The sequence below is a fragment of the Athene cunicularia genome, assembly GCF_003259725.1.
Source record: "Athene cunicularia isolate RWA chromosome 2 unlocalized genomic scaffold, athCun1 chr2_part1, whole genome shotgun sequence".
Classification (NCBI taxonomy): Eukaryota; Metazoa; Chordata; class Aves; order Strigiformes; family Strigidae; genus Athene; species Athene cunicularia.
In genome coordinates this window covers 38,363,712-38,390,347 of record NW_020799095.1, presented here as the reverse complement: position 1 = coordinate 38,390,347, position 26,636 = coordinate 38,363,712, and the positions used below count along the sequence as shown (strand labels likewise).

At 38.1% G+C, this 26,636-nt stretch overlaps 1 protein-coding gene across 1 annotated transcript in view; it reads left to right on the top strand.

Annotated features, from left to right (window-relative positions):
• The window catches only part of PARD3 (par-3 family cell polarity regulator), a 411,749-nt gene that overhangs the window by 101,348 nt on the left and 283,765 nt on the right, over nucleotides 1-26,636 (top strand). The window contains exon 3 of the mRNA XM_026843423.1: nucleotides 7,144-7,324. Coding sequence (XP_026699224.1) covers nucleotides 7,144-7,324 — 181 coding nt within the window. The remainder of the gene's footprint in view (nucleotides 1-7,143; nucleotides 7,325-26,636) is intronic.

The window sequence follows — 26,636 nt, the reverse complement described above, 5'->3', positions numbered from 1 at the left end:
GTCTCCATCCTTGAGGTTATTCAAAATGTAACTAGATGCGGCCCTGAGCAACCTCCTCTCACGGACCCTGGTTTGAACAGGCATTTGGACCAGATGATCTCCAGAGGTACTTTCCATTTCAGGTTATTCTGTGATTCTTCATGGGCTTACACATCTGTATAATCCACAGAAGATCTAATACAAAGTGTTAATTTGCTAGTATAATGTGAACCTTAAAATGTCCTCCTTATTTTTCTAAAAGCAGTAGTGCAGTAAAGTTGTTATGAGAATATTGGTTCTTTGACTCCCTTCTAGCTATGTTACTTTGAAAAGTTGTTATGAAAATGTAGTACTGGCATCATGACTGAAGTTGATTAATTAGGATAGGTAAAGATTTTATTGAAATTATAAAGGTTTGTTGTTTGTGTTACAGTTTGTCTAAAATGGAAACAGCATTTGCCCTTTTTCTCCTTTTAAAGTGTTGGGTGATTTACAAGTCTGTTGAGGGGATACTCAGGTTGATCATATAGCACAGAATGCCTCTCAGATGTTGCTATTTTTAGTAATTGATCCTTTTTTTTTTTAATGTCTGCAGGCAATAGTGCATTACTTGTGAAAATGTCCATTTTTTCTGTATTTTCTCTTACCAGTTCATTGAAACAGTACTTATATTTAAATGGGTTTTTAATGAGCCATGTAGAAGAGTGAAGCTCAAGGAATAATAAGAATTTTGGACTGCCATGGGGCTATTAACGTCAGTTCAGTCATCAGAAAGCCTACAAATTGATTTCATATTTAGTTTCTTCCATATCTAAATAATAATTGGCTATTCCCTTGCTAATTATTTTCCTGAATTTATATTTTTTTTTCCTCTTCTACTCATCTGTTCGTTCACAAAAAACTTGTATTTCAGGATATTTTGGAGTCTGAGATGGTATTAGCTGAATTTGATTTACTGTCGGGCCTTATTAAACAAGTACTCTTTAGTTCTGCATTGTAACATGGACTAATACGCAGACTGCTTTGGGTACACGTGGTTTTTGCCAACCCTAAAGAGTTACTATAGAAATCTGTTTATATTGTCTTGCAGTCTACTTTGGTTGTATGGCAGTCTACTTGTTGCAGAGGAAGTGTATAATCAGTTCTGTGGTTGCCTTGTGGGTTCACTGTACAGGCTTGCTTAAGACTGGAAAAGGGTTTTTTTTTTCCTCAGGAAAGGATGCCAGTGATGCTTATGTTTAAATTTTCTGTCAGCCTTCTCCATGTCCTCTTTCCAAATACTTGCTGCACAAGCCTGAAAGTGTATGGCAGTGCTCTGAGAGTGATTGAAATCTCATGTCAGCGGGTCAGGTGGCTGTCAGAAAGTGGGTGCAGACAAGGACCTATACATTGGGACTGCAGGACAGGGCAGGGCTTAACCCCCCGGCATGAGGTTTTAAAGGAAATGCTTGAAGTAGCTGTTTTATGTGAAGATATATCTACAAGGCTAATTTAGATTTTAGAATTGCATTTGGATCATCAAAATCTCTCTCTTCAAGGATCAAAGTCTCCTGTGAAAAAGTTATTTAGTTCAGTTATTAAGCATGAACTGAGAACCAGCATCCTTGTCAGCATGAGCTCCTCACCTAAGGAGGGTGTTGAGCTGTTCTGTCACTCGGAACTGCCTCAGGAGGGCTATGCTTTGTATTCTGCTGGAAACAGAAAAAAAATCACTTGTGTGAAAGGTTGTTTTGTACACGAATGGCCATCCTGCAGGACATGTGCATCATAAATGCCAAAAGATCATAGCAGCTGTAAAAGGGAAGACCAAATCTGGAATTTGTTGTATGGACCAGCAAGCGAAGTGCATGGTTCAGCCAGGGGAATTGAGACAATTTTGGTTGTTCATTAGATCAACTACTGAGCAATTGGTCACTGAACAGCCGAACAAATCAGGAATGTCCTTGTATGAAATTATTTGATAAGTGTCCTTCTGGTGAGAAGAAACCAGATATTTAAAATGTCTCCTAATCATTAAAAAAGATAGGTGATTTCAGTTTCACACTGTGTTAAAAAGAGCGGACAAAAAGTGCAGAGCATGTGAGGACCAGAGGATGCAAAAACTAGAGGATCCCTCGCTGTCTTTCTAGCAGGAGGATAGAGCTATAAATTTGAACGGATGTTAAAATAAGTCTGAAATCATTACTGGTGCCTACACATGAGTGTAGATACATCAATAAATATTACAAAACTATTAAATTTTGGACAGATACTTAGGCATTTGCAAAAGTCAGGTGATCCTTTTGACAGTCTTACTTGCCATAGTGGGGGAAAAAATACAGCAGAAGTTTCTAGCTGCATGAGTTTCCGTGGAGTATTTCTGGATTTGTGGTTTTCTGTTGGAGAGAGATGAACTGATTGCACCAATTGATATGGTATTAGTACTTAATGAAAATATAAACAACTGTTGCTGGTGCAAATAGTTTTTTAATCCAGTTAATTAACATTCAAGTACTTAATCTAGTCTATTAATTAAGATTGCATATGTGTTTACTAATGTTTAATTACTGTAGAATAGATGGAAATTGTAATAATTAATGTTGGAATGCAGACTGCTGTTCCTGTGTCAATATTAAAATAAATCAGTCTTCTTGCTTTTAAGTAAATATAACCTGGTTAGTATGATATTTTGAATCCCAGACAGAGCAGTAGAAAAGCTCATCCTACTATCTTTCAGAAAGGACAAAAAGTTGAAGTGTAATTCATTTTGTACAACATGGTGTTGTAGGAAGTCACTCAGATATACTATAGAGGGCTGAATGCAGTGATCTACTGGAATGTCCTCTTCCTATCCCAAAGCCAAAGGCATCTCAGCAAAACTTTGTTTTGATATCTCAGGCTGTAGAATCATTTCTTTGTAAACCATTTGCTCAATGAAGCTAGTGTGTTTAGCAAAAAAAATTAAATTATATTGCTCTTTCTTTTTCTGTTTGCTGTTGAAAGTCTTTATCAGTTGAAAGAGAAAAGCATCAAGGTAGTAGCTCGTTCTTTTTTTTTTTTTTTTTTTTTTGGCTTTGGAGGATGATGGTAGCAATTAAAAAAACCCTCTTAAAATATAATAAATTTCATAATTATGCTTTTTACCATTTGGAGTAAAAAACTCCACCGGAGTTCTTTGTATTGTTTGAAAAAATTGCTGTTGGTCAAACACTCAATGTTGTTGCTTTTTTTTTTTTTTTTAAATGTGTATTTCGTTGATAATTCATATAAGATTACTTATATTTCTCACTCTGAAGTTTCAAACATAGGAGTATTTTAGTTTATGCATGACCTTTCAAAGACTTACTCTGCTTCCGTTGATGAGATGGAATGAACCTTTCCATAAGTTGTGATCTGAACAAAGTTGCTGTCTTCATTTTTGAAAGTGCTGCTCAATATTTGAAACCTAATTTTTCTTGAAAAGCTAGCATACACTTACACTGGGAACCAAATTCTTACCTTATTCAAACTGATGATTCTTCCCATTCTAGCTTACATTAATGAAGGATGCGAATCTATACTGAAACCTCCTTTCTATTGCTTTTGCCATATTATAATTAGAAGTGTAAACATGTCAGTCTAAATTAAGCCTACCACTTATTGAATTTGTTTTGGGAAGACAAAGTGGCTTGTTGCTACTTGATTTCATTTCCCATTTTCACATTTTTAGTTCAGTGATTGAAAAAAGCAAATAGTGTGCCCCGTTATCCCGGGTGATTAAAACTGCTGTAACCTATTTAACCACATTTACACATCTTTGATACATTCAAGTTCAGGTCCCATGGAATGGGGGGTGGATATAACGTACTGTAACCACTACTATTATTATATATATTTTCACTGGATTTTGACGGAAGATCTTTTAAAGAGCTAATATTGATCTAATACTGAACAGCTAAGCTATTTTCTTCTTTGTGCATTGTTATGGTTTGTTCAGCCCTTCTGCTGATCTCTTCTGCATAAGAATGGATGGTATGGTGAGTTTTCAGTGATCGGGTCACTGAAAGTGATGAGCTCTAAAACTGAGGGACAGAGAACAGGAGGCACAGCTCGTGTCAGGTATTGGCAGTTATCAGTGATTCTGGAAAGGAGTATGCAGTTCCTTGCATTTGAAAACTGGCACTGTGCATGGTTATGGTAATTTTATTCATTATTTCTTATTTAAAAAAAAAAAAATCAACATGGAAGCAGTCTCCCTACAGTAAAGATGATGTTGTTTCCAGAAAAGACAATTAATCTTTGTTATCTACTTTCTTTGTAAACCTGATACTTAAAGCCTAGCAAAGACCATAGGTTTACCATTAAATGATAAAAGCTGGTCTAGTAATCTGTGTTCTATTCTTTGCCAATTTAAAAACATCTTTTTGGCCTTCAAACATGACTGGCATCTCACTGAGAGGCCATTTGTTTCACGGCATAGAGCAGTGTTTATTGCTGTGGATTCCTGCTGCAAAGGATTCTTCATAGGTTTAGTGACTTGCTCATGTGGCTTCCTTCTAAGTAGCCATAAGGTGTCTCTTCAGATGTTTTTTATTTTGTTTCTTGTTCCTGCAAAGATGGTAGTTGAGTTGTGATTTCTGGGTTTCCAAGCGTACAAAAATGTATAATTCCTTTCATCAAAGGATTTCCCTTGATTGAAATAAGATGTGTTGGAGATAACAGAAATGAATGCTTGATATCAAAATACAGTGGAAGATGTTTTGGTGGCTGTCCTTTCCTTGTGAACTCATCATCTGCAGAGTGGCATACCAAACTCTGGAAATCAATCTTCAACACTGTTTAGGCACATAAAGTCTTTCAGTCCTGAAGACTTTCTAGCTTATTATGAGGAATAAGTGTATCTTTGTAACTGTTTTACAATGAACTTCCTAACCTGCACTCCTAACACTAATTAGATGTGGAGAAAACTAACATGGCTTGTGTTTCTTCACATATTGTATGCAAAAATGTTACAACTTGGTGTGCTTCTTAAGGGAACTGAAGCCTTTTGAGGATTTGATGCTGTCAAAATGGTGAATACCTACGAAAATACATAAGATCAAAAGCTAAGCTTGAAATGAGAAACATTCCTTTTTAGATGTTATGGAGGCATAGGTTGTAGACTGTCTGGCATAGGCAAAAAGCTGGAGGCAGCTTACAGTAGATCATACATATATATTTAGATGCACGTACCTTTTTTCATACATTATATATATAAAATACACCAGCGTGTGTTGAGCAATATTTTTCGATCATCCTCAAAAAGAATGTAATGTGAGGATTTATCTTAATACACGCCATGCAAAGAAGAAAAAGATTTGATGTTTCATGCCTAGAATTCTTAAATACATTGTTTGTGTTTTGTTCTAATATCTCACCTCACTTGTGGATTAGTTTATTTTCAGTTGCCGGAGATTGGTAATTAGCTGTTATAAAAAAGGTAGTAAAAGTGTTATGAGTAAAGTGTGCTGCTTTTGAGAAATAGTCTTCAGTTTCTGTAAGCACTGGTATTTCAGTGTGGAAAATAAAATTTTCAATACTCCTGAGCTACTGACATTTTAAGTGTTGTCATGTCTCTCTTGTGTGTACATTTCTCAAGCACAAAATAATGAATTGTATGTTAAAAACATGTTCTAGCTGTCTGCAGCTGCAGCCTGTTTTTTCTTCTGCTTCCTGCCTTTCAAATAGCACTGTAGAGAGCATGGACTTTTTACCCATTACCAATTCATTCTTTTTGTTTGTGCATGCCAGAGCCTAAATTTGCATTAGGTATGGAATTATTGGCAGAAGTTTGCTACTCTGTGCAATGTCAAAACTACTTGTTAAAAAAAGTTAATGCCTGAAAAGTATTTCAAAATGCTGAATTCCCAAAAGATTTCCACTTGGGCTTACAGTTGTGGTTTTAGGTTTTTGTTGTTTGTTTTTGGGTGTTTTTTTTGTTCTTTTGTTTTTTTAACTCATGTTTGTGTAATCTTGATTTGAGTAAAGGGACTAATATTAAAATCTGTAGGATGACAGGATGTCAAATTCACTTAGAAAAAATAAAAGAGAAAATGACCTCTCTGATTCCTCTAGGTTATATGAAGCTTTAAGTGTTGTTCTAACAAAATAAACAATTTGCCGTGATCAACATAGATTTAAGTTGATTTGCTCCATTTACCCTAGCAATTTGTACAGAAGAATGTAATGCTTTCTTGGAAATGTCTTTCAAATATTACATTATAGTTTAATTTATAGGCTGCAGAATGCTGTAATCCATAAAACTTTTTTATCCATCTTGAAGATTAAGTTCTAAAGTGAAATGTGTATAAGAGCTGGCCTTTTCTCTTTCAATAGGTCACCAAAGGTAAATTGGGATAAATTATTTGTTTCAAATAAAAGCATTAATTTACAGTGGAAAAAATACCTCAGATTTACCAAAAACCACCATGATGTTTTTCCCTTGCAATTATGAACACAGTTTTAGTAAATCTGTATTAAATAAGTGACATGGATAAATTACAAATTGGGATTGAGTTCTTAGGCTTGTCTTGGAGAAGCTGATTGCAAACAAATAAGGAAGTATCTCCATAAATTTGATGAAATAAATTTTAAGAGAGGGCCACAAATTAACTCATATTAACAGATAATAGATTAATAGGTGGCAGATTAATAGATGATAACTTGTAGTGATTATAGCACTTCCGGGTGGTTTTGTACTTTGTCTATAACTTTCAGTGTGTATTAAAATATTTTCTTATTGTATGTTTTTATTCTATAAAAATGAGGTTTTGCTTGTGATTTGACTTTGTAATAATGTTGTATAGAGAGGTATCAAAACACAGGTGATACATTTCAGTGCATGGGCCTTGATCAGCACTCAGATAGTTTTCCATTTTTCTGGGTAAGGTAAAGTGGTTTGCTGGGGAAGGTGCGACCCTTCTTTTCCTGACTTGGTGCCATTTGTTCTATGACTTGCAGTGATGAGTTTCATGTCCCATCAGAGCTGTTAACCCTTTGTACTATCCAACTAATGGCTGCCTTTCCTTGGGCTGATGATGTAATCTAGGTAGTGATCCGAGTCTCTGCTGATAGACGTTTCTTGCTCTGTGGTAGGAAGAAATGATGAAATAGCACTGCAATGTCGCTGAAAGTTTTTTTTTTAACAGATTCTATTGTCATTTGCAGCTTGTAGCTGTGTTTGATGAGCAAGATCCACACCATGGAGGTGATGGCACCAGCGCCAGCTCAACAGGCACACAAAGCCCCGAGATTTTTGGCAGTGAGCTTGGTTCCAACGCAGCATCGGCCTTTCAGCCTTACCAAGCAACAAGTGAAATTGAAGTCACCCCTTCAGTCCTTCGTGCAAGTAAGTAAATGTTCTCAGTATCTTAACTTGTTTCATCTTAATTTACAAGCGTGGCTAGTGCTGTTACCCATTTGTGCTGCTGGGAAAATGATTCATTATCTGTCCTTATCGAAAGCTGATCAGAATTGAGAACCTGTGTAAATGCTTGTTGCATGCAACTAAACAAACCTTTCCATTTTAATAAATTATTTATAAACTCCTCTTAGGAGCAATAAGCTGTACAGGCAGTTTAAAATTGTCCTCACTGAAAATAAAAGCAAAATTTCCAAATGCAGTTTCTGCATGATGTAATTTTGAGTTTGCCAGTTTTCGTCTATTTAATGAAGAAAATGATAAAAACAAACTAACAATGGGAGCACTTTCTATTGAGCCTGTCAGTGTTGCTAGGTTATGCTTGTCACCTTTCCATAAAAACACCTGCTGATACATGCATTTACCGTGTTGCAAAAATACACTTCTTTAAAAAACAGAAACCGTAGACAGAAACTTCCCTTTATTTTCTTTATTTCAGCATAGGGAACATTCATTGCAAAACCATGAAACATGAATTATATATCACATTTCTTGCTCAGGCAAGATCTTTTAATATTTCAGCTTACTAAGAAGAAAAATCACGCAACAAAATTTTCAGTGTAATTTTCATTGTTAAAAGTACCATGCAAGCAAGACAATGTTAGATAAAGCATTGTGCCCTCTTACATGTAGTGTCTATAATTTTTGCTCACTGAACTTTTGAAGTAGTGACTCTACACCAGAAAATTATTAGCAGGTTAGTATCAGTCTTTTCATATGCTACAGATACAGTGTTTTAAAGAGCTATTCATAATTCCCAAGAGATTAGTTTTCTGGAGGTGTTCTTTTAATAGATAAAATCTGTGTTTAAGTAATTGGCTAGAAGGCAAATGGAAAAGTTACGACTCTGAAGTTTGAGGGGTTTTGTACCAGAATGCTTTCTGTAAAATTAAGAGAACAGCATTTAACCATTAGCTTACATAGACTTGGACGTGTATCCTTTCAAGCTATAACTATGCTTCTTTACAACACAGAATTAAATTAGGGAAAGGACTCATGGCAGAATAAAGAAGTATTCTGGAATTTCAGGACCCTTTCATTTCACTATCACTAGGGTATGCCACTGCTAAATGCATATCTCATTTCCATGCATAAGCCAAAAAGCCGTCCCCCTGGGTTCTCAACTTAGGGGGAGGTAGGGCAGGCAAATATGTACACATTTTCTCCTTGGGGTGATTATCTGGTGTGATGTTACTGCATCAAATTCATATAGCACAGATAAAACGCAGTGATATATTGGACAGCTCAGTTAACTTTGGAAAATACATGGAATATTTAGCTAGTTCACTCATTCCTAAAATGACCAAAAAGTGCTTCGAGACCTTCCAATACAAAGGTCTATAGAAATGCAGAAAACTTTTAAAACTGTTGGAAAGAATTGTAGCTCTTTTGACACTTTTTATAAAAGCATGCACACATAAAATGGGTGAAAGAATTTGTCATAAGTATGTTATCACAAATCAGAGATGTTCTTTTATCTAGCTAATTTTTTTTTATGTTGACAATTAGATATATTTTGGTTTTAAATGTTCCAAACTACAGGTTTAGAGTCCCAGTTCAGTAGTATTTTCCCATATTAAACATACCTATTTCAAGAATTTCATTTAAATATACATTGAAAATGGAAATAATATCCCTATTGTGTTTCCTTTATAACTTGTGAAGTGAAGCATAGCATACAAATGGTATTCTCAGTATTTCAAATAATTATCTTCTTACTGTGTATGTTCTATTCAGCAAATAAAACCCATCCAGTTTTCTGGTAGATGCAGATCCTGATTATTACATGTTGACAAGGTCATATATCTATTAATTGGATTGGAGATGGGATACAAAATTGCTGTAATTATTGTAATTTTCTAGCTAATTGCAGGGTTGGCGGTGAATATTTTACTTCTAACAAATGAAAAACAGTATTCCGTCTGAAATTGGTTTATAGCATTTTAGACATTTTGTTTTACATCTCTGGTGCTTTTTGCTCGCAAGCTGGGCTCTGTTTCTCAGCAGTTTGCTTGCAGAAGCGTAGCTTTGTGCCATTCTGCTCCTGCTCACCTGCACCCGAGGGGTACGAAGCAGTCTCTGTTCAGAGGCAGCATCTCAGCGCATTAGGCTGGGGCTTAAGGGCCTGCTGAGATTTTCGTCTCTTTGTTCTGGTTGCCATGCTACCCCTTTTGTTTGTTTATAGATCACGCCATCGCTCCTCTCCCAGCAAGGGAAAGGTTAGCTAGATCAGGTCCAGCTGGAAAAGTAATATTCATCTGGAGTCCCTCTTTTCCCATGCACAAACACAGCCTGTACTTTGCACATGGGGGGTTGTGTCAAATTGAATCTTCCCATCTAAATGTGGAAACAAAAATGAGGCTGGCCCATACCCCCTATGTTGTTTTGCAATGTGAAAACCCAATTCATCAATACAAGCAGTTGATTTATTTGTTTCTTATCTAGCTCTTTCTCTTTTACTGCTTTTCTGTTACCCAAGTTAAACTTCCTCTTGTTGTATTTAATCAGTTGAGCTGCATTTTTTTCTAAGCGTACAGTACACAAGGCGTTTTTTATGTGTGCCTGCGTGCTTTCTGAAAAGAGGTTGGAAGCTCACTGCAGAAGATTGTTAAAGCAGACTGATGTTTATTCCCTGCTGAAATATAAACTGGAGGCGCAGGTGAAAATTGCCAAACCTAATGAGCAATTTGGCAGATAAGACAGGATGTCAGGCAGTGACAGTTCAGCAGCGGGTGCACTGCCTGTGAACCAAGTTGTTTGTTTCACAGCACTGCATTTAAATATCGTAAATAAAATCCCTTTCCAGCTCCATGAGATACTGTAAAAAGGGTCATCTCTTTGTCTATTTTTCCTTTTAAGTTATTTAGCTCTGTTAAATAACCAAGGGTGTTCTTGTTCTTCGTGCGATTATATGTTGCAAGTCTTTCTGAATGTTTCAGCAGTTACAGTTAAAAAGCCTTTTAAATATATGACAATATTTGAAAAATATATTAAGAGATGTCTAGAGGACTGATTTTTCTTCTTTTCTGGCCTAAAGTACAGAAGAGTAAGGGGGCTAGGAGATCTTTCTCTTTCTTCCTTTCTTCTGCCCTTCCTTCCTTTTGCTGTTTAATGGGAAGGTATTTAGAAGATGAACCCTGGCATCTTCTCACATGGGTACATTATTGCTGGAGGCAACAAACACAACAACAAAAATGCCAGTTAGATATTAGGAAAACAATTTTCACCTCGAGAGTGAAACAAACTACTTAGAGAAGTTGTGGCATCTCCATCCTTGGAGATGGACAGAACTTGACTGAACATGGCCCTGGGCAACCTGGTCCTGTTTTGTGTGGAGGGATTGGACAAAATGACCTCCAGAGATTTTGTCCAATCTCTGAAGTTACCATATAATTCTGTGACTTCAAATATTATTCATAAAATTGAAGTGTTTGCTTCTTGAAGCTATTATCCGTAAAGGCAAATGATGTACATAGTGAAATATTTAGCAGATAGTTGTGCAAGCATATTGTGCAGGTACACGTTCCCAGTATGAATAGTGTTGTGCTGGTTTGTGCCCCATATCAGCTGACTGTGCCTTTTTACAAGACTGCCGCTTTTCTTTTCAGGATGTCTTTGGTAGGTGCCTCAGTTCCTTAAAAATGAGATGGGAGTAATAGTTAGTTCTCCTAAAGGCTGGAGGGTGAGCATCTCCCCAAAATGTTGGTCAGAGGAGTCTAAAAAAAATTACTAAACTAGCTGGAAATGGTGTGCTGCAGTGATATATTTGCTCAAGTGATCAGTATTGTATCTTTTAGTAGAACTCTTGGCATCAGTTTCATATTCTGGTCACAGAAGCAGACTATGTCCACAAAAAAAAAAAAAAAAAAAGGTCTAGATGCGAATATTAGGAAGTTAGGAAGCAAGCACACAGTTGGCTGTGAAGATGTACTAGAAGTGCAGAGGAGCACCTGCTGAAGCTTCACATTGTTTACCCAACAGCATGGCTGTTGTTCTGAGGTTCCCATCATGCATGTGTATTCTTACCCTGCAGTAAGCACAAGTTCATTCCTCACAGGTAAGACTCACATGCATACTCCTCACTGGGAATTCATTGATATATTAAAGTTCATGACCTTGCTTGCCTTTGAATTCATGGATCTCTCTGTGCTTTCTGAGTAGTTGTTAGTAGTTCACTGACAAATTAGTAGGACATATCAAGTGTAATCCCTGAGGACTCTCTTAGGTTAAGGGCTGTTCAGTATTTTAATGAATCTGAACTGGAATATAGAGTATTGCATAAAAAACTAAGATGGAATTTCAAGCACTTTGGATGTCAGGGCTTCAGTTCAGCATTCACTTCATACATTTATAAACTGTTCTGAAATCAGTGAGATGGGCACAGTCAGTGCATCAGGAAAGAGGAAGGTAATTTGCAAGGCAATACTAGTGAAAGCAGTAGAGTGAGAACGATCTGGGCATTAATGCATTGTCATAGTTGAATTAGGACATTATGCTCTTCCATCAAAAGATCAAAGGCAAATGCAGTTGTGGGCTCACTGAAGGAGTTTTGAGCAGGAAGACTTAAGCTGAAGTGACCAGTTGTGGTGCCAGACTTGGAGAAATTCTAAACAAGTTGGAGAGAGCTGAAAGTTTGCAACAGGAGTTGCTTTGGAGACTATGACAAACCTTTAGAAGGACTGGTTTATTTCATTAAGAAAAGATAAAATTTGATAGTGTCCGAGTCTTCAAATGTGTTATGTTTTTCTCATTCTCTGTATCTGCGAAGAGAATGGCAGTTGGCATTTCCTGGGAAAAAGACTATAAGTCTAAAAAATTTTTTTATACCTCATGCAACAAGCAAATCTTTTTGGGAATTGTTCAGAGATGTGTTCTGTGTGCTGCTGAGCGATGTCCTGTGCTGTGCGGGAAGGCAGGAAGGCAACCGTCTGGTGGTGGCAGGTCTGTCCTGTTCCTGGCTAAGCCATTAGGTTGTTTGGTAGCCATGTGTAAGCCACTCTTGCATCCATTGTAAATATGTGTGGGTCTTTTCTTAGCATCTCACCATTTGAGTGTTCAAAAAATCCAGTACTAAGCAAACCAGTTAAGGGCGTGAGTGCATAAATAAGTGTGTGAATTTCAAGTACTTTAAAATTGCTGTTTTAAATGTGGCACTTAACTGATTTAAGTATTTATCTAGAGTCCCAAATGCATATTCTGAAAATTAGTTTTTTAATATTTCTAAGTGCCTTTGTTTAAAGGTTTGGAGCACTGCATGTTAGTATGTTGTCAAAGAACTGCAGAGGTGAGTTCATATTTGTTCTGGTTTCAAAAATAATGATGATTTCAGCACTCTTTCCCACATATGGCCTTTAGAAACTCATTCTTCTTTGTATCACTTTGTCTCCTTATTCAGCTGTGAATCAGCTTTATCTATGGAAATTATGTCATCTTCAAATGTCAAAGAACTAAGGAAGCAAAAGATTAGAAGAGGGAGGAAGAGAAAGATGAGCTCATAAAAACCCCAGATGTTTGAAGCTTTATCAGATGGAGTTACCTCTAGGGTTAAATAGCTGCTTACAAAATGTAGAGAAAGTAATCCATATTTATAATGAAAGATTATGGCTTTACAGGCAATGCTTGCTAAAGTCAATGGGATGTTTTCCACTAGCTTCACAGAGCTTTGGGTCAGGTCAGCTTTCCATGATGAGTCTCCTCAATCAGGAACCTTCATCAGTGACCACCTGGTGTTCAGGTGCCCGTTGTTCCAGAGCAGTTCTAGGAATGAATTCCAAAAGATTTCCTAACTATCATTCCCATTTTTACTTCCTTGCCAGGTTCTCAGATGTTTCCTTTACTATGTCGGGTAATATGAAAAGAACCTTGAACTGAGGCTTGCATGGAGTTGTTGGCAGCCGAATAAGGAGGATTTCTCATGCATCGGAGTTTGAGGAGAAGATTTAGCAAAGTCTGTTTCCTCACCTTCTGGTGCTCTTGCCATTCAGGAATTCTTATCGCATTTATCCTTGTAGCTTTATCAAGGATGTGATTGTTTTAAAGCCAGAGTTATTGAATCAAAAAATCAGTACCAGGTGCTGCTTTCTTTCTTCCATGAGTCTAAATTTGTTCTTTCTACAGCACAGTTCTGACTTGAGTGATCTCCATTTGGTGTTTTCTCCAAGCATAGTGCTCTGCTGTTAATTTGGGATTGTTGAGCAGTTGAAAAAACCATGTGTTTTTCATGAGGCCGTGACACGTTTGTAAAAACAAATGGATTTAAAACTGCTTAAGTTTCTAAATTAACCTTTAATATCTTCAATCTTCTCAGTATACCATCAAGCAAAATACTACATGTAGCTTCTAGTAGGATTAAAAAATCCCAGAAACCAATAAAGAAAAGAATTTCACAACTTAGTGGATTCTCTAGAGGAAACCTAAGTAATCGTGGGCCACTTCAAGATGTCATTCCATCTGGTGAAGGCTTCTATCTTTGAGTACTGATAATGGGGAGTAATAAAAATAAAGTATTGTATCTGATACCTAGGGGTATTTTGTACCATAGCTACAGAATGTAGTACAGGAGAGAAAATAAGGAAGTCTTCTAAAGATTCGAAGTATTGAATTTGAATAGTTTAAGAAGTCAGGTCTGGATATTAGTCTAAATTTGACATCTTAAATAGATTTAATGATCACTTGAACAAGAAACTATTATGGAAATCACAGCTGTATTCTGAAAATGTTCCGATATGCATGTGTAGTGGTGTTGTTGCTGGGTTTTATTTTTCCCTTCATTAAATGAGAGGTAACTTTTTTCTTAAGGGAACTGTGGTTTTATGTCTACAAAAATGTTATGCCATTTTATTGAATCAAACATTACAGCGTAGTCCATTGTGGTATCATGGATTTAATAAAATTGTGATAGAGCTGTTTGTTTATTGAAAGAGTTTGTCATCACACATGTATCAGTAAGCGTAATAATTCTTTCTATAGATAATTTCTTGATTACTCCCCTATTTCTTGTTATTTCACTGTAAGAAAACAAGAAGGAGCACAGTGAAGGCAAAGGAACATGAATCTGAAATGTGTAAGGAATGCTTTTTCGTGGTACAGACAACCACCCTGTGGAAGTTTTTACTTTATGGAGGCATGTGTACATATTACGCTTCTTTTTATCCAACTTTCTAAAAGTTTCTAAAACTTTGCTAAAAAAGTATCCAGTTTCTAAAAACCTCATGCAGGTCCTTATTCTGACATGGGATAAAACAGTATACTTCAAGGCATCCTTAATATCTAGAACTACCTGTCTGTGAGAGTAACTGGTATCCCAGTTGTGTTTTGCTTTGCTTTGAGGCAACAGCATTGGTGTCATTGGGGTGGACTACTGACATAAATAGCTTGCAGACAATTTGCCAACAGGAGAGGATGCAGAGTTTGTCAAATGTACTTAACTGTTCACTTGATCCTAAGCGGGACGATGTTATGGGAAGGGTGTTGTAGGGCTAGTGAAGTGCGTTGTGATGCGGGGGGCTCTGTGCCATGATGTCTGCAGGGTTACCCTGTGTTCAATGCAGCAGCTAGTGCATGCCCCCCGGCCCCAAACAAGCATGTGGTTATGTTTGAGCACAAGCCCAAGAATGTAAGATATTATACTTAAAGTATATACTTAATTAGGCTAAAGTTGTATTTCAGTGAGAGCACTGTGGCTTGCTTTTGTTCTTAATTCATATGGGGTCTTCTTGCTCCCTTCTTTATTCTATTTGCAATATGTGGACTCCCATACTTTTTTTTTTTTTCACGTGGGGATGTGCTTTGGAGATAGACCATCTCTTTTGGGGATCGCTGGGAAAAAGTTGCTTTAAATTCTGTGTCTTTTGACATGTTATTTTGAGGGGGATGAAACAGGGACAGATGGCTGCTAGTTGAATAGGCTTGCTTTTTAGTTTGTGTTTTATTTACTCCCTCATGCACTGAAAAGAACTGCAAGATGATACAGAAACAAAGGAGTGGATGGGAAATTACTTCCCATTAATTTATTGCCATATTTCATACTTATAAAAAGATAAAATTTGTTCTTTCTCCCACCCATCTCTTGTTGTAAATCTTAAATGAATTGTGTAAGTGAGATGAGCTCCAGATTCAGAAATGCTGTGGGTTTGTGTTAGGGGCAGATTAAGCATTTAGGGTGAGAATCAAATGTGTGTATTTAGAAGAACTTTTCTCCAGAGATTTTGGCCCACAGTAACACTGGGTGCCATGGAGGTGACAAGCCTGTCTTGAGCACATGAACCCTCTCTGAGTTGACACGAGGCATGAGCCCACCACCTCTTCTCCTGCAGCTCAGCTCAGTGCAGCTTAGTGTCCTTGACCCATGCACATGTAGGGTCCCCTTGTCTCCCACTCTGTGGCACTGCCGTGGCAGATGGGGTTCTCCTCTGTGACACAGCAGCTACCTCGCTGCAGGGGGACTTTCACCACCCAGGCTGATGCCAGAGCTTGGCTGTTTGGGATTGGAGGTGGGTGGGGACTCGGGCTGTGTTCCAGGTCTGTGATTCTTGCCTCTGTTATGGATTTAGGTAATTAATTCTGTCAACATTTTTGGATTTACAGAAACTGGAAGTGATTGTATATGTGGGAAGGGAGTTGGGGACTGTGTGGGTTTACAAACAAAAGCAAAAAGTGGTGCTTAGGTTAAGAGAAAATATTTGTATTACTACTTTTATGCCTACAGTAAAGGGCTGTACAAAGACAGCAATACCAAGCTGTTGTGTTAGCTTCTGGAAATTGTGCGTATGAGTTGGGAATCTCAAACTTCTCAAAGGCTTCCCAAAGCAAACTTTGATCAACGTTTAAAACATTATACCAAGGGCTTGAATTTGATTCAGCTTTCTGTACAGCACTGTTCACAACTGGAAGTGAAATTGGGACTCTCTTGGCAACTGCTGGGCAATAGTTGATTCAAAGCAGACACAACAGATGAGGTTAAATACCAGCAGACTTCAGGTTCTGAATCTGAGCTCAGTACTCAAGGCAGCCCAATTTCTCATTCCTGGAGAGGAAAGGACACCTTTAGGGTCGGTTCATGTGATGTGTTTTACAGTTTATTTCAGTGTGAGATGGAGTATGGCCTGCACTAGCTGCACTGTCTAGTCTCCATTGATGGGAGAGAAACAGAGTTGACCAGTTCTGAAACACATGTTTGTGGATCCCATTCTGCATGTGATTTACCTCACACTGGAGAAGTAAATTTTTCTATGAAAGATTTTTTTTTTTCTTATAAAGTAGAATGTTGCTTTTTTTTTCCTTAAAAGTAGTCATTTGTATATTTGGAAGAGAAAGGCTAAGTGGCGTTTTACAAAGCTGGTGGCTTCTTAGTTTGACCCAGAGGGGGCAATTTTACATGGCCCCAGGAAATTCTTACACAGCCATAATTATGCTTGGGAAGTATACTTGGGTGGTGGACAGTATATTATGAGTGCATATAGTCCCATGTTAGTGTTTTTCAGAGTAATATTGGGTTTGAGAAACTTCCATGGAATTCTGTGGTTAAACCAATGTGTCACCTGCCTTGGGTCTGACACTGATCACTTTATGTGGTACTGCTCCCAAACTGGTAAACCTCTGTAAAGAGGCAGCTGTACCTTTTCTTGCTGCATGTTGTCAGACCTCAGAGAATAGCAGGTCACACACCATGTGGTACGGAAAAGACAGCCTAAATCTGGGGGAATAAGCGTGATGTGGAGTTAATGAGCACTGAAAGACTTGAGCTGTCTTTACTGCTGTATGCAGTTGAGTGACTCTGTACCGCATTCCCTCATGCACCATGCAGCGTTTGGGTGTTGTGGCCATCCTGCCCTTGCTGCTGTGCAGGGTACCCCGACTTCCCAGGGGTGTGGGAGAGGAAAGCTCTCTGTATGCATGCTCAGCCTCTGTATGGGTGGCTGGGAAAAGAAGCCATCCCTCAAAGGTAGGCTATGAAAGGAAATGCCTTTGCAGGTTTGCAGATAGAAGAGCAGTGAGCAACAGCTGTGGAGACTGTTTCAGATGGAATAACATTTGAAGCAATGCTAGGAGTGTGTTTTTAGGCGATTATAAAAGAATAAAATTATCAGTTTCTGACAAGTTAGAGAATGGACATATGTGCCTTGTTAACCAGCCCTATACAATATACAAGTTAATCTTTCAATGATTTTTGGTGAGTCCTCTCTTCATCTCTCTGCTTTTGGTCTTTTTGGAACCAAAACCTCAGAAATGTTTCCTGCGTATGAAAGCTTTCTCCACCACATATAAAAATTACATTAGTTTCTTCTATTCCAACCCATTTTAAGCTCTGATGTTTAAGACCTTCATTAGATGACAGAGGGATTTTGGGTCAAGCACTGCCTGACTTCCATGATGATTTCAATCTGAAGGGTCTTGCACAGTGAAGTCTCTTCATGTTTTATTTAAAATTTTAGTTGGGCTCTTGGCTCGGGGAAAAATAAATAAAACTGAAGGGCTTACTAGGAGTGCTGCAGTGAAAAAATTATGGAACTGCTTTTTCAAATGAATTGCATGACATTTATCCATGAGAAATATCCATTAAATGAGTGAATAAAGTTACTGCTCTAGTTTGACATAGTAGGCAATATTTCTGTGAGTATTGTACATGTAGATGATTTACCTCTACCTCTGTTTTAAGTTCACCTTTAAAGTAATAAAATGTAAGTGGGCAAAGTCTTCCCGTAATCCTGCTTTCCCATAGCTCTTTGCTATGTTGCTTAAAATGTCACATTACAGTGAAGTAAGTATTTCCACTTTGTCCACCCAGAAGAGTAGGGAGAAATCTGTTTGCAGTTATTGCTGGTACTGAGATAGTGTTTCTAGTTTGCACTTTGGCAGTGACCAGGAGTGCAGGATGTGCAGCTGAAGTCTCGGGGAGAGGATTTTTGCCAGAGTGCTGGCTCCATGGTGAGCAGGGCTGTCTCCAGGAGCTGGAGGAGGAGAAGCTGTGCATAAGCAGTAATGGAGGGAAGGAAGCAAAACCGGAACTGTTTAAAAACCTAACCCCACAAAGGTGAAGGATGAGGAAGCTTCAGTGAAACTGCAGCTATGAGTATGCATAGATGCTTGTTTATTACAGCTTGGTCTGTGTATTTCTTGTGTTAGGTGAAGAGTTTATCCTAAATTGTGCATGTCTGTTGGCAGTTCGTCTATGCAGTAGCGTGTTGTGGTGGCAGAAAATCCAGAAAGCCCATGGAAGATCATAGTACCAAAAAGGTGCATGCTTGAGTCGTGTTCTCGGTGGTGCTGGGAGGGAGCCGTTGCTCTCCCAAGGGCGGAGGCAGCAGTTTTGCGTGTGGCAGTGGGGTGGCCATGCCTGGGAGCGTGCCCAGGTGCTTTGCCCTGGCCAGACCCTGCAGTCTTCTTGTTGCGGCACCCTGCCGCCCGGGTACACGCCCAGCGGGACGAGCTCGTGGAGGAGTGTGGTGTGTGCACGTGTGAACTCGTTTGTGCTTTTATATTAGAATTTCATTAAAGTTCTCAATGGCTGTGACTTCCGGGTGCTATTGTAATACTGATATTTATGCACTGTTTATCTGTGTGACTGCTGGTGTACAACCAAACTTCTAGGAGTCTTATTTCATTCTGCATTTTACCAGAATGATTTTGTGGATGTGAATTCTTTGCATGGCATTCCTGTTGCGGACTGAATTGAATATTAAACTACTCATCAGACCCTCAAGGCAGTACATCACGTTCACTCCAACTGAGCAATTCGTGCTGTGCTGTATATGCCATGCACCGACTTCAGGTTCTGAATTCTCCCAGGGCTAGGATTTTGCTTCGTTCTTTTCCATGTTTCATTTTCAAAGTTGGAATGTTTTACTAAGGGTGAAAAATATTTTTAATGAAGTATTTTAATTTGTTCTCGTGTTATGGGCTTGTATACTCCTCTCCCCTCATCCAGGTTTCACCCTCTGAGTACATGTGCTTTCAAGGTTTTTCTGCAAATCCAATCGTGTTTAATAGGCACTGAGTCCTTGTGAATCAATGTTGTGTTTTCTCTGTCTCCCAGATCTGGCAGATGTCTTGAGTTCTAGGACAAGAGATCTTTGGTTTTCTGCAGATAAGATTGGTACATAGAATTTCCTCAGAAAGGAACAGACATAGCTATGTGGAAGGAAGGCATTTCATTGACCACATTTTGTAGAATTTAGTAAGTTTAGTAAGTAATTAAATCCAGTAATGCATCTTAGGCTGTATCAAAAGGGATGGCTTTTGTAAGTAAAGCTTTGCTTGTGTGTTTTCTTCTGTTTTCCTCTTTTCTTTTTTTTTTTTTTTTTCTTTAATTGATAGGCATACGTACCATGTAAAGAAAATATGGTATTTGCTTGATCTTATCTTGAAAAAAGTTCTTGATCTTTAAGTCATAGTTTTAGCAAGATGGATTACAATTTTTACGCATAGTTACATGTGATTAGTTCAGAGGTTAATTTTCACTTTGACTGGCCAAATTAAATTGTATTTGTTTCATTTAAGTCATAACTGTTGTCTTTTTTTCACTTGCACTGAAAGATAAATTGTTCTGTGTTTCCTTACTTGATTTTTTTCTTTGATGTTTTTTCTGTTATTTGCTTTAAGACACCTGAAGGGTCATTTTTAACAATGAAAAGTGAGGAAATGTCAAAGGTAGGGCTGCTTATTAAGGCTTTTCATGTGCTCTGTACTTCCTGCTTGTAGTTACCATGCTGCAGAACGTAGGGATGCTCAGCATGTGAGATGGGGACAAGGCTTTAACTTGAGAGTAGGTTAGCTGGTGACTTGATGCTCTTTACTTCCTTCAGTTTCCATTTGCTGATTGCGAGATTGAGAACCCAGTGCAGCTGGTTTAACTTGATGCCTCATGGAAATTTAAGAAAGTGGATGACACTTCATATTAGCCCATGATCAGAAACAGAGGGAGAAAGAAAAAGAGAAAAAGAGAATGCATGAAGAATTAAAGAACAAAGAAGCATGTATCAGAAAAGGAAAAAAAAAAAAAAGAAAAAAAAAAAAAAAAAAAAAAAAAAAAAAAAAAAAAAAAAAAAGAGGGGCTAGTGGCAGGGAATGCTTACCTCCCTGGGGACAAATAAAAACACATAACTGTTTCCTTGATGTTATTTTGCCATACAAACAATTACCCTAGGAGCCATGTAAATGATGTATGATTATGGAAGAGAAGAACTGCCTTCCCTTTCTCCCTTTCCTCGTTTTTGCAAAACTATCTGTAGAATTGGAGACCTGGTCCTTTCCAGAAACTGCAAAAACAAGTTAGACATGAAAAGGAAGGATTATGTCACATGATTACACTTTTGTTATTTCACAAGTGTTAATCACAAAAAGAAAAATGGTATTGTGTGTAATCTTAGATTTGTATAAGTGCATGATGACATTTTGAATTACCTTTCCTGAAACACAAACTGTGGATGTCTCAAACATAGAAGACATTCACTGAATTGCAGAGCTTTAAAAATGACAGTCCTCGGGCTTTGATAGATTCTCTGTCTTCTGAAGTCTTGAAATTAAAGTCAATATTTTTCTGTATTTTCAACAGAAGTTAAAAGACTAAATGCAGACATTACTGCATGGTGAACCTGGGCTTATATAGGTGTTTGACAGGATGATCACAGGGTGTCTTCCAGATTTGAGTTATGAGGCTTGTTTGGAGTCTCGCCATAGTGCTGCAGTCTGTGTAGGGAATGATTGGACTTGTTTTTCTCGTTTAACATTCTTCTGTGGTTTTTTTCTTAACATTTTCTTTTTTTGGTGCAATTTTTCTAGCTGCACACTCTCCCTGCTTACGGTGTCCATTCCAGTCTTCCCGTCACATCTGCCACAGCCTGTCTTTCTCTAGCTATACTGCTGTAATACGCTTTTCTCCTGCAGACTCTCCAGCAACCTGGTTTCTCATTCATCCATGCCCTGTTTTGTTTGTAGGTGGAGAGTGTGTGTGTTTTTTGTTTTTTGGTTTTTTTTTTTTTTTTTTGGTTTGGTTTGCTTGGGGTTTTTTTGGGAGAAAAAGAAGAAAAATCACTTTAAAGGTTTTTTGTGTTTGTTTTTTTGATTCAGCTCCTCCTTAGTGCAGACTAAGGAGGATGGACAGCATCTGGTTCCGTCACTATGGCTTGGGCTGGTCTCATCCTTTTGTGGGACTTGCTGGTGACTGAGCTGCTACCTGGGAAACTGGGGCTGAGAAAAATTCTGCATTAACTTTCTACAATTTTGTGGCCCTTTAACAGAAACTGATATATTTTGGCTCAGCTAAAAAATGGACATCTTGAGCCCTTTTCTTCCCAGAGTATTTTTCCTCTTTACTGTGTTTCACAGCCAACTGCTGGCATAGCTGTAACACAAAAAATTCCCGAGACTGTATTTTGCAACAATGGCTTCAAGTCTGGCCTGACTTAATTAGTAGGAAAAAAATCAGCTTATATCTCTGACTGTATTAGGGGGCCTCATGCTGTTGTGGTGTGACTGTGTATTGTTGAATCTTCAATGCAGAAGACAGTTTACCTTACAGGTTTATTTCTTTTTAAAGAAAAACAGGTTAAAGATGTAAGCTACCACATAAATGCTAAGTATGAGATTACAAAATGCAAAAATGATGATAATATGAAATTCAGTTAGGAAAGCCATGCAAGAATGCCTGTGGGTCTAGGTTTTTATTCCTTTGCTTTTACAGCGAGATACTAAAAATGCTTGTGCAGTATTAATTCAGGATATACAGCAAATTGGCATTTGGAAGTGTTCAATTTTCTTCATAATTGTTCTCCATTCACTTGGCCGATTATCAGTAATTTCAGGGAATTAGAGATGCTCCTTTTAGAAGTTTCTAGTGAATTCTTTGGAATTGTCAAACAATAACAAACCTGCCACTTAGGCAGCAAATTTTCCTCTTGCTGTCCTCACGCTGATGTTAGATTGCTGTTTGAAAAGGCTAGACAAGCAAACGGCCATGTAATAAATCAGTAGGAAATTCTTTTCAGTCTCATGCTGCTGAGTGAATTTTTGATCCAAGAATTTTTCTGTTTGTTTTGTTCATGCAAAGACTTTTATCCTCCAGTTTGGGTCTAGGGAGGTTGTTTTTTCTTCATAGCGAGATCTGCAAAAGTATGTTTTGTTAAAGAAATTAATCCTGTATTTTTGTGGATTAAGTCTGTACTTCTTTAGTCATATCCAGATGAGTCCCACAAGAATGTAATTCCAAGTGTGTGATGTCCAGGTCTTGCCTTTTCCTCTGCTGTAAAATGAGAAGGGAAACAACATTGTTAAAACCCCTCAGGAATGATGTTGTGAAGTGCCCTTTATTGTAAAGATGGCTTTCTGTCCTCTCTGTGTCACAGGACTTCCTAAAGTACAAAGTGTGTGCAGGGTCAAGAGCTGCAAACCTTCTGTGGTCAGAAAGGGGTGCTGAGAGGGACTTGATGGGGATGTTTGCAACAGCATGATTCAGTGACCCGGTAGGGTATGTAATGTACCTACCTGTAGGTTATGGATGTGCTGAGCATCATCATCTCCTCTGTCTCCTGATCTCTGTCTCTCCCTATTCCTTGAGTTAGCAGGCCAGGGGAAGCAATGTCCCAACACTGTCCCTGTGCTAACCAGGAGTGAGGAGTGTGGACATCTGAATTGAGTGTGGGCTTAGGTGGTTTTGGCTCCTACTCCTCTCAGCGTAGCTGCTTCCCAGCCCTGCTGAGATGCTGCTGCTGAAGAGGAGCAGCAAAGCTCTTGGAGATGTTCAACTGCTTTTCTCTCCAGCTATGTGGAAACAGCAAATGTGCTTGTTCAGTTTATCTCAACCTGCCCTATGTTAGAATTGCAGTAGTACTCACACAGAAAGTCCAATGATGATTGTTTACCAAGAATGATAAAAACTGAGGGAAATGAGTGAGGCGTGCTTGATGCTGAGCGTTGAACTGGGAGCAGTCCAACCTGCCCTCCTGCCTAGCAGCGATGTGTTTTGCAATACCTGCATTCAAGAGTCATTCCTCCAACAGTGGTCTTTCCTCTTGCTGGCTCTTGCATGATGAAGAGAAGCCCACCTCTTAGAAATTTCTGTTGTGAAGAGGAGGGGACATCCTCCATTATTAAGATTCAGACTTGATTTCCCACATATGTTTAGTCTTGGCTCACTTTTTAAATTTTTGAGGAGGTTTACATTGTGCTTATGTGTTGTGTGACCAATGGATAGGTTTTCTCTGCTCTTAAGTTTGAACTTGAGTCTAAAGAGAAAGAACCTTAAACATCCTTTAGAAGTATTTTTAAATGCTTTAAAAATACATAAATCCAAATCTCATCTGAGACACAAAAGTGAACTATGTAATGAATTAATAGCTTTTAAAATAAATTCCGGAGAAGAAACACAAAGGAATGAACTATTAAGTTTCAGAAACACTTAAGAAATATTTGTAGCATTTCTGTGAATGATATGGAAGATAATGTTTCAGCTTCCGCACAGGCAAGAACCCAACCAAAACTAATGCCTGTCTGTATGAATATAAATTTACTTTTGTTCTGGGGTGACCTTAAAAACCATCTGCATTAAGAGTTCTCTGTTTCAAATAGCCTTTTTATTTGTAGTGCTGAGTGTCTTAGATATTATTTAATGCAGTAGATTTCTGACATCTCATGAAATATGAAATACACTAGCTATTACATAGTTGTGAAAATACTCTGCCTTCAGAGACCGCAAAAACATAACTAAACAGTAATAAGCTATTTTTCTGCTCCCTTATTTTACATGAAATTCAAGATAGCTACTTTTATTAAACTGTAAAGTAGGTTGTTGTTTTTTGTTTTTTGTTTTTTTTTGTCAGAACCACCATGTTTAATGCAAAAATAGTATAGTTTGCGAAAATATATGTGAACAATTTCTTAGAGTTAACTTTCAGATTTTGAACTAAGCACTTAAAAAACAGGTGGTTTCCTGCTAGAAGCACAGTGACTGCTTGATGCATACTGCAGAGTAGTTGGTGGATCTGTGAGAGCCCATGGGTGCTTTCCTCGCAGTCATTTGTACTTTTCCATGAATGTCCAGGTGCTGAGTACAAACCTCGTAAGGGTGCATGGATTGAAAAATCAATATACTAGGAAGGTCTTAAGACCAGAAAGCTTTCTAAATTCTGATGTAAGATAAAAATTATTTTTTATCATCAGAACAAGTCTGATGTGAGACTTGTTCCCTAAAATCCATTGTTCTCAGGTGGATTAAAGAAATAACTTCATCAGTACAGGAGATGGCTCTCTTCTCCTGTGTCTTTCTTTTAGTGGTTATGCAACATAACTTTTGTTCTTTTGAAGAGTGGAAAATACCTGAATTGCATTTCACAGAGCCTTCATCTAGAACTTAACTTAAAAAAATGTTATTACAGTGAATTTTACTTTTGGTTGTAGCAACATCATCTTACACATATGCAGCTACAAGCTGGGTAGGGTAAGCCTGTGGATGCTGAAGAGTGGTTGCCATAGTACTCTTACATCTCTCCTCTGTGGCATCAGAGTGCAGCTTGGGCACTCATCCAGAAAGGTAGCCCCTCCTTTGCATCTCCACATTGACAGTTGGATGAGTAGTGACCCTTCCATGTTCCTGATTTACTCCTGGATATGTTTTCTCATTGACTGAGGTGGTTAGCCTTGATGCTGCCAGGGGCTCTGTCTGGGTGCGTGGCACTCAGGCAAGTGAGTACTCTGTCCATCAGCCCATGTGCAGACAGTCCTGGCCGTGGCCTCATGTGGACTAGAGGAACTGTAGTTCCTTTGTTTTCCCGGTTTCTCTTCTGTCCATCCTCAGTAGAGCTTTTGTCAGCTTTTTACCTTTCTGCAGGGGAGGCCTTGGAGAGAGCGAGGTGTATGTAGTAGCAGCCCAAGGCACTTGACTGTGTTCAGGTGCAGGAGGTGGCATTCAGTTGCCAGATGAGTTGTAACAGCATTTTTCTTCTGCTTTTTGGAAAATGTAATGTGTTTGAGGGGTTTTGTAGACTACTCCTGTCCAACTGACTGCTTGCAGGCCATTTTCTGGATAACCTGTCCTGGGGTATTGATTTCCCTTTGAATCTGTTGGGATTCTTCATGCTCAAGCAACAGCCTCTGATTATTCATGTTAATGGAAGAGGACCAAGTAATATATGCTGTCTGTTCCCTTTTCTCATTTCAGTGTATCAATGCATTTTGGGCTGTGGAACAACAAATACCTCATTAATCTCCTTTGAAGAATGAAACAGAATGAAAACTCCTTAATAGTATAAAATTATTATTATTATTATTATTATTATTATTATTATTATTGATAATAATAATAACAATAATAATAATAATTTAAAATCTTTGTCTGCCTCATGTTCCATTTCTGCATGCAGATATTTGAAATTGTTGTAGCACATTCTAGGATGAGACAAGGAGGGAGGCTTGTGGTGTGGAGACAGCTTGGAAAAGTTAGCTGCTGGGAACCTGACAAATTCTGGCATGAAGTATATACCATAGTATTTCAGTAAATATCTTCTGTTAGTTCTGGCTAAAGCTGTTTCTCCACTAAGAAAGATGATCTTCATCTCTGGGCTAGAACCAATCACAAATTATAATGAAATTTGGCAACTGCAAGCATGACAAGTCATTGATCCAAAAATTCATGAACTGTCTTTCATGTAGTGAGATTTCTTTTTGAACTTCAGCTGAGGCTCTTTCTATTTGCTTATTCTTGGTTTTGAACTTTTAGGAATAATTTTTGAATCTCTTCAGCCTTGGCAATGTGAAATAAAAAAAAGAGTGAGAGGTGTGTAATTAAGCATGCAGCGTAACTGCATGTTTCTGGGGTTGTAAAATGCAGGAGAGAAAAAAAAAGAAAGGGGGGGTGGGGTGGGAAGAAAGATAGATGTTGCTGAAGTTTCTCCAAGGTATAGAAGATTTTATTCATTTCCAGAAGACAACAATTCAGCCTCCCTGTTGTTGTAAGGAACTTTGTAAAGTACATGATGGACAGAAATGCTCAACTTCATACATGCTTCAAGCAGCAGCTAGTCTCCTACTGCTCATTAGACATGGTTTTAAAAAAGAAGGGAAATATAGTTTATTATTCTAATCTGTTTCCAGTAAAGAAGAAGAATTAAAGATGTCTGTTGATCTGTCACCCCTTGGAGAACAGCAGATGTTCTGTTTTACTGTCCCATTGTGGGCATTATCGAAGCAATTTAACTAACAACTTCCAGTGTAGTCTAAATTGTCTTACTCCCTATTTGGCTACTGGGAA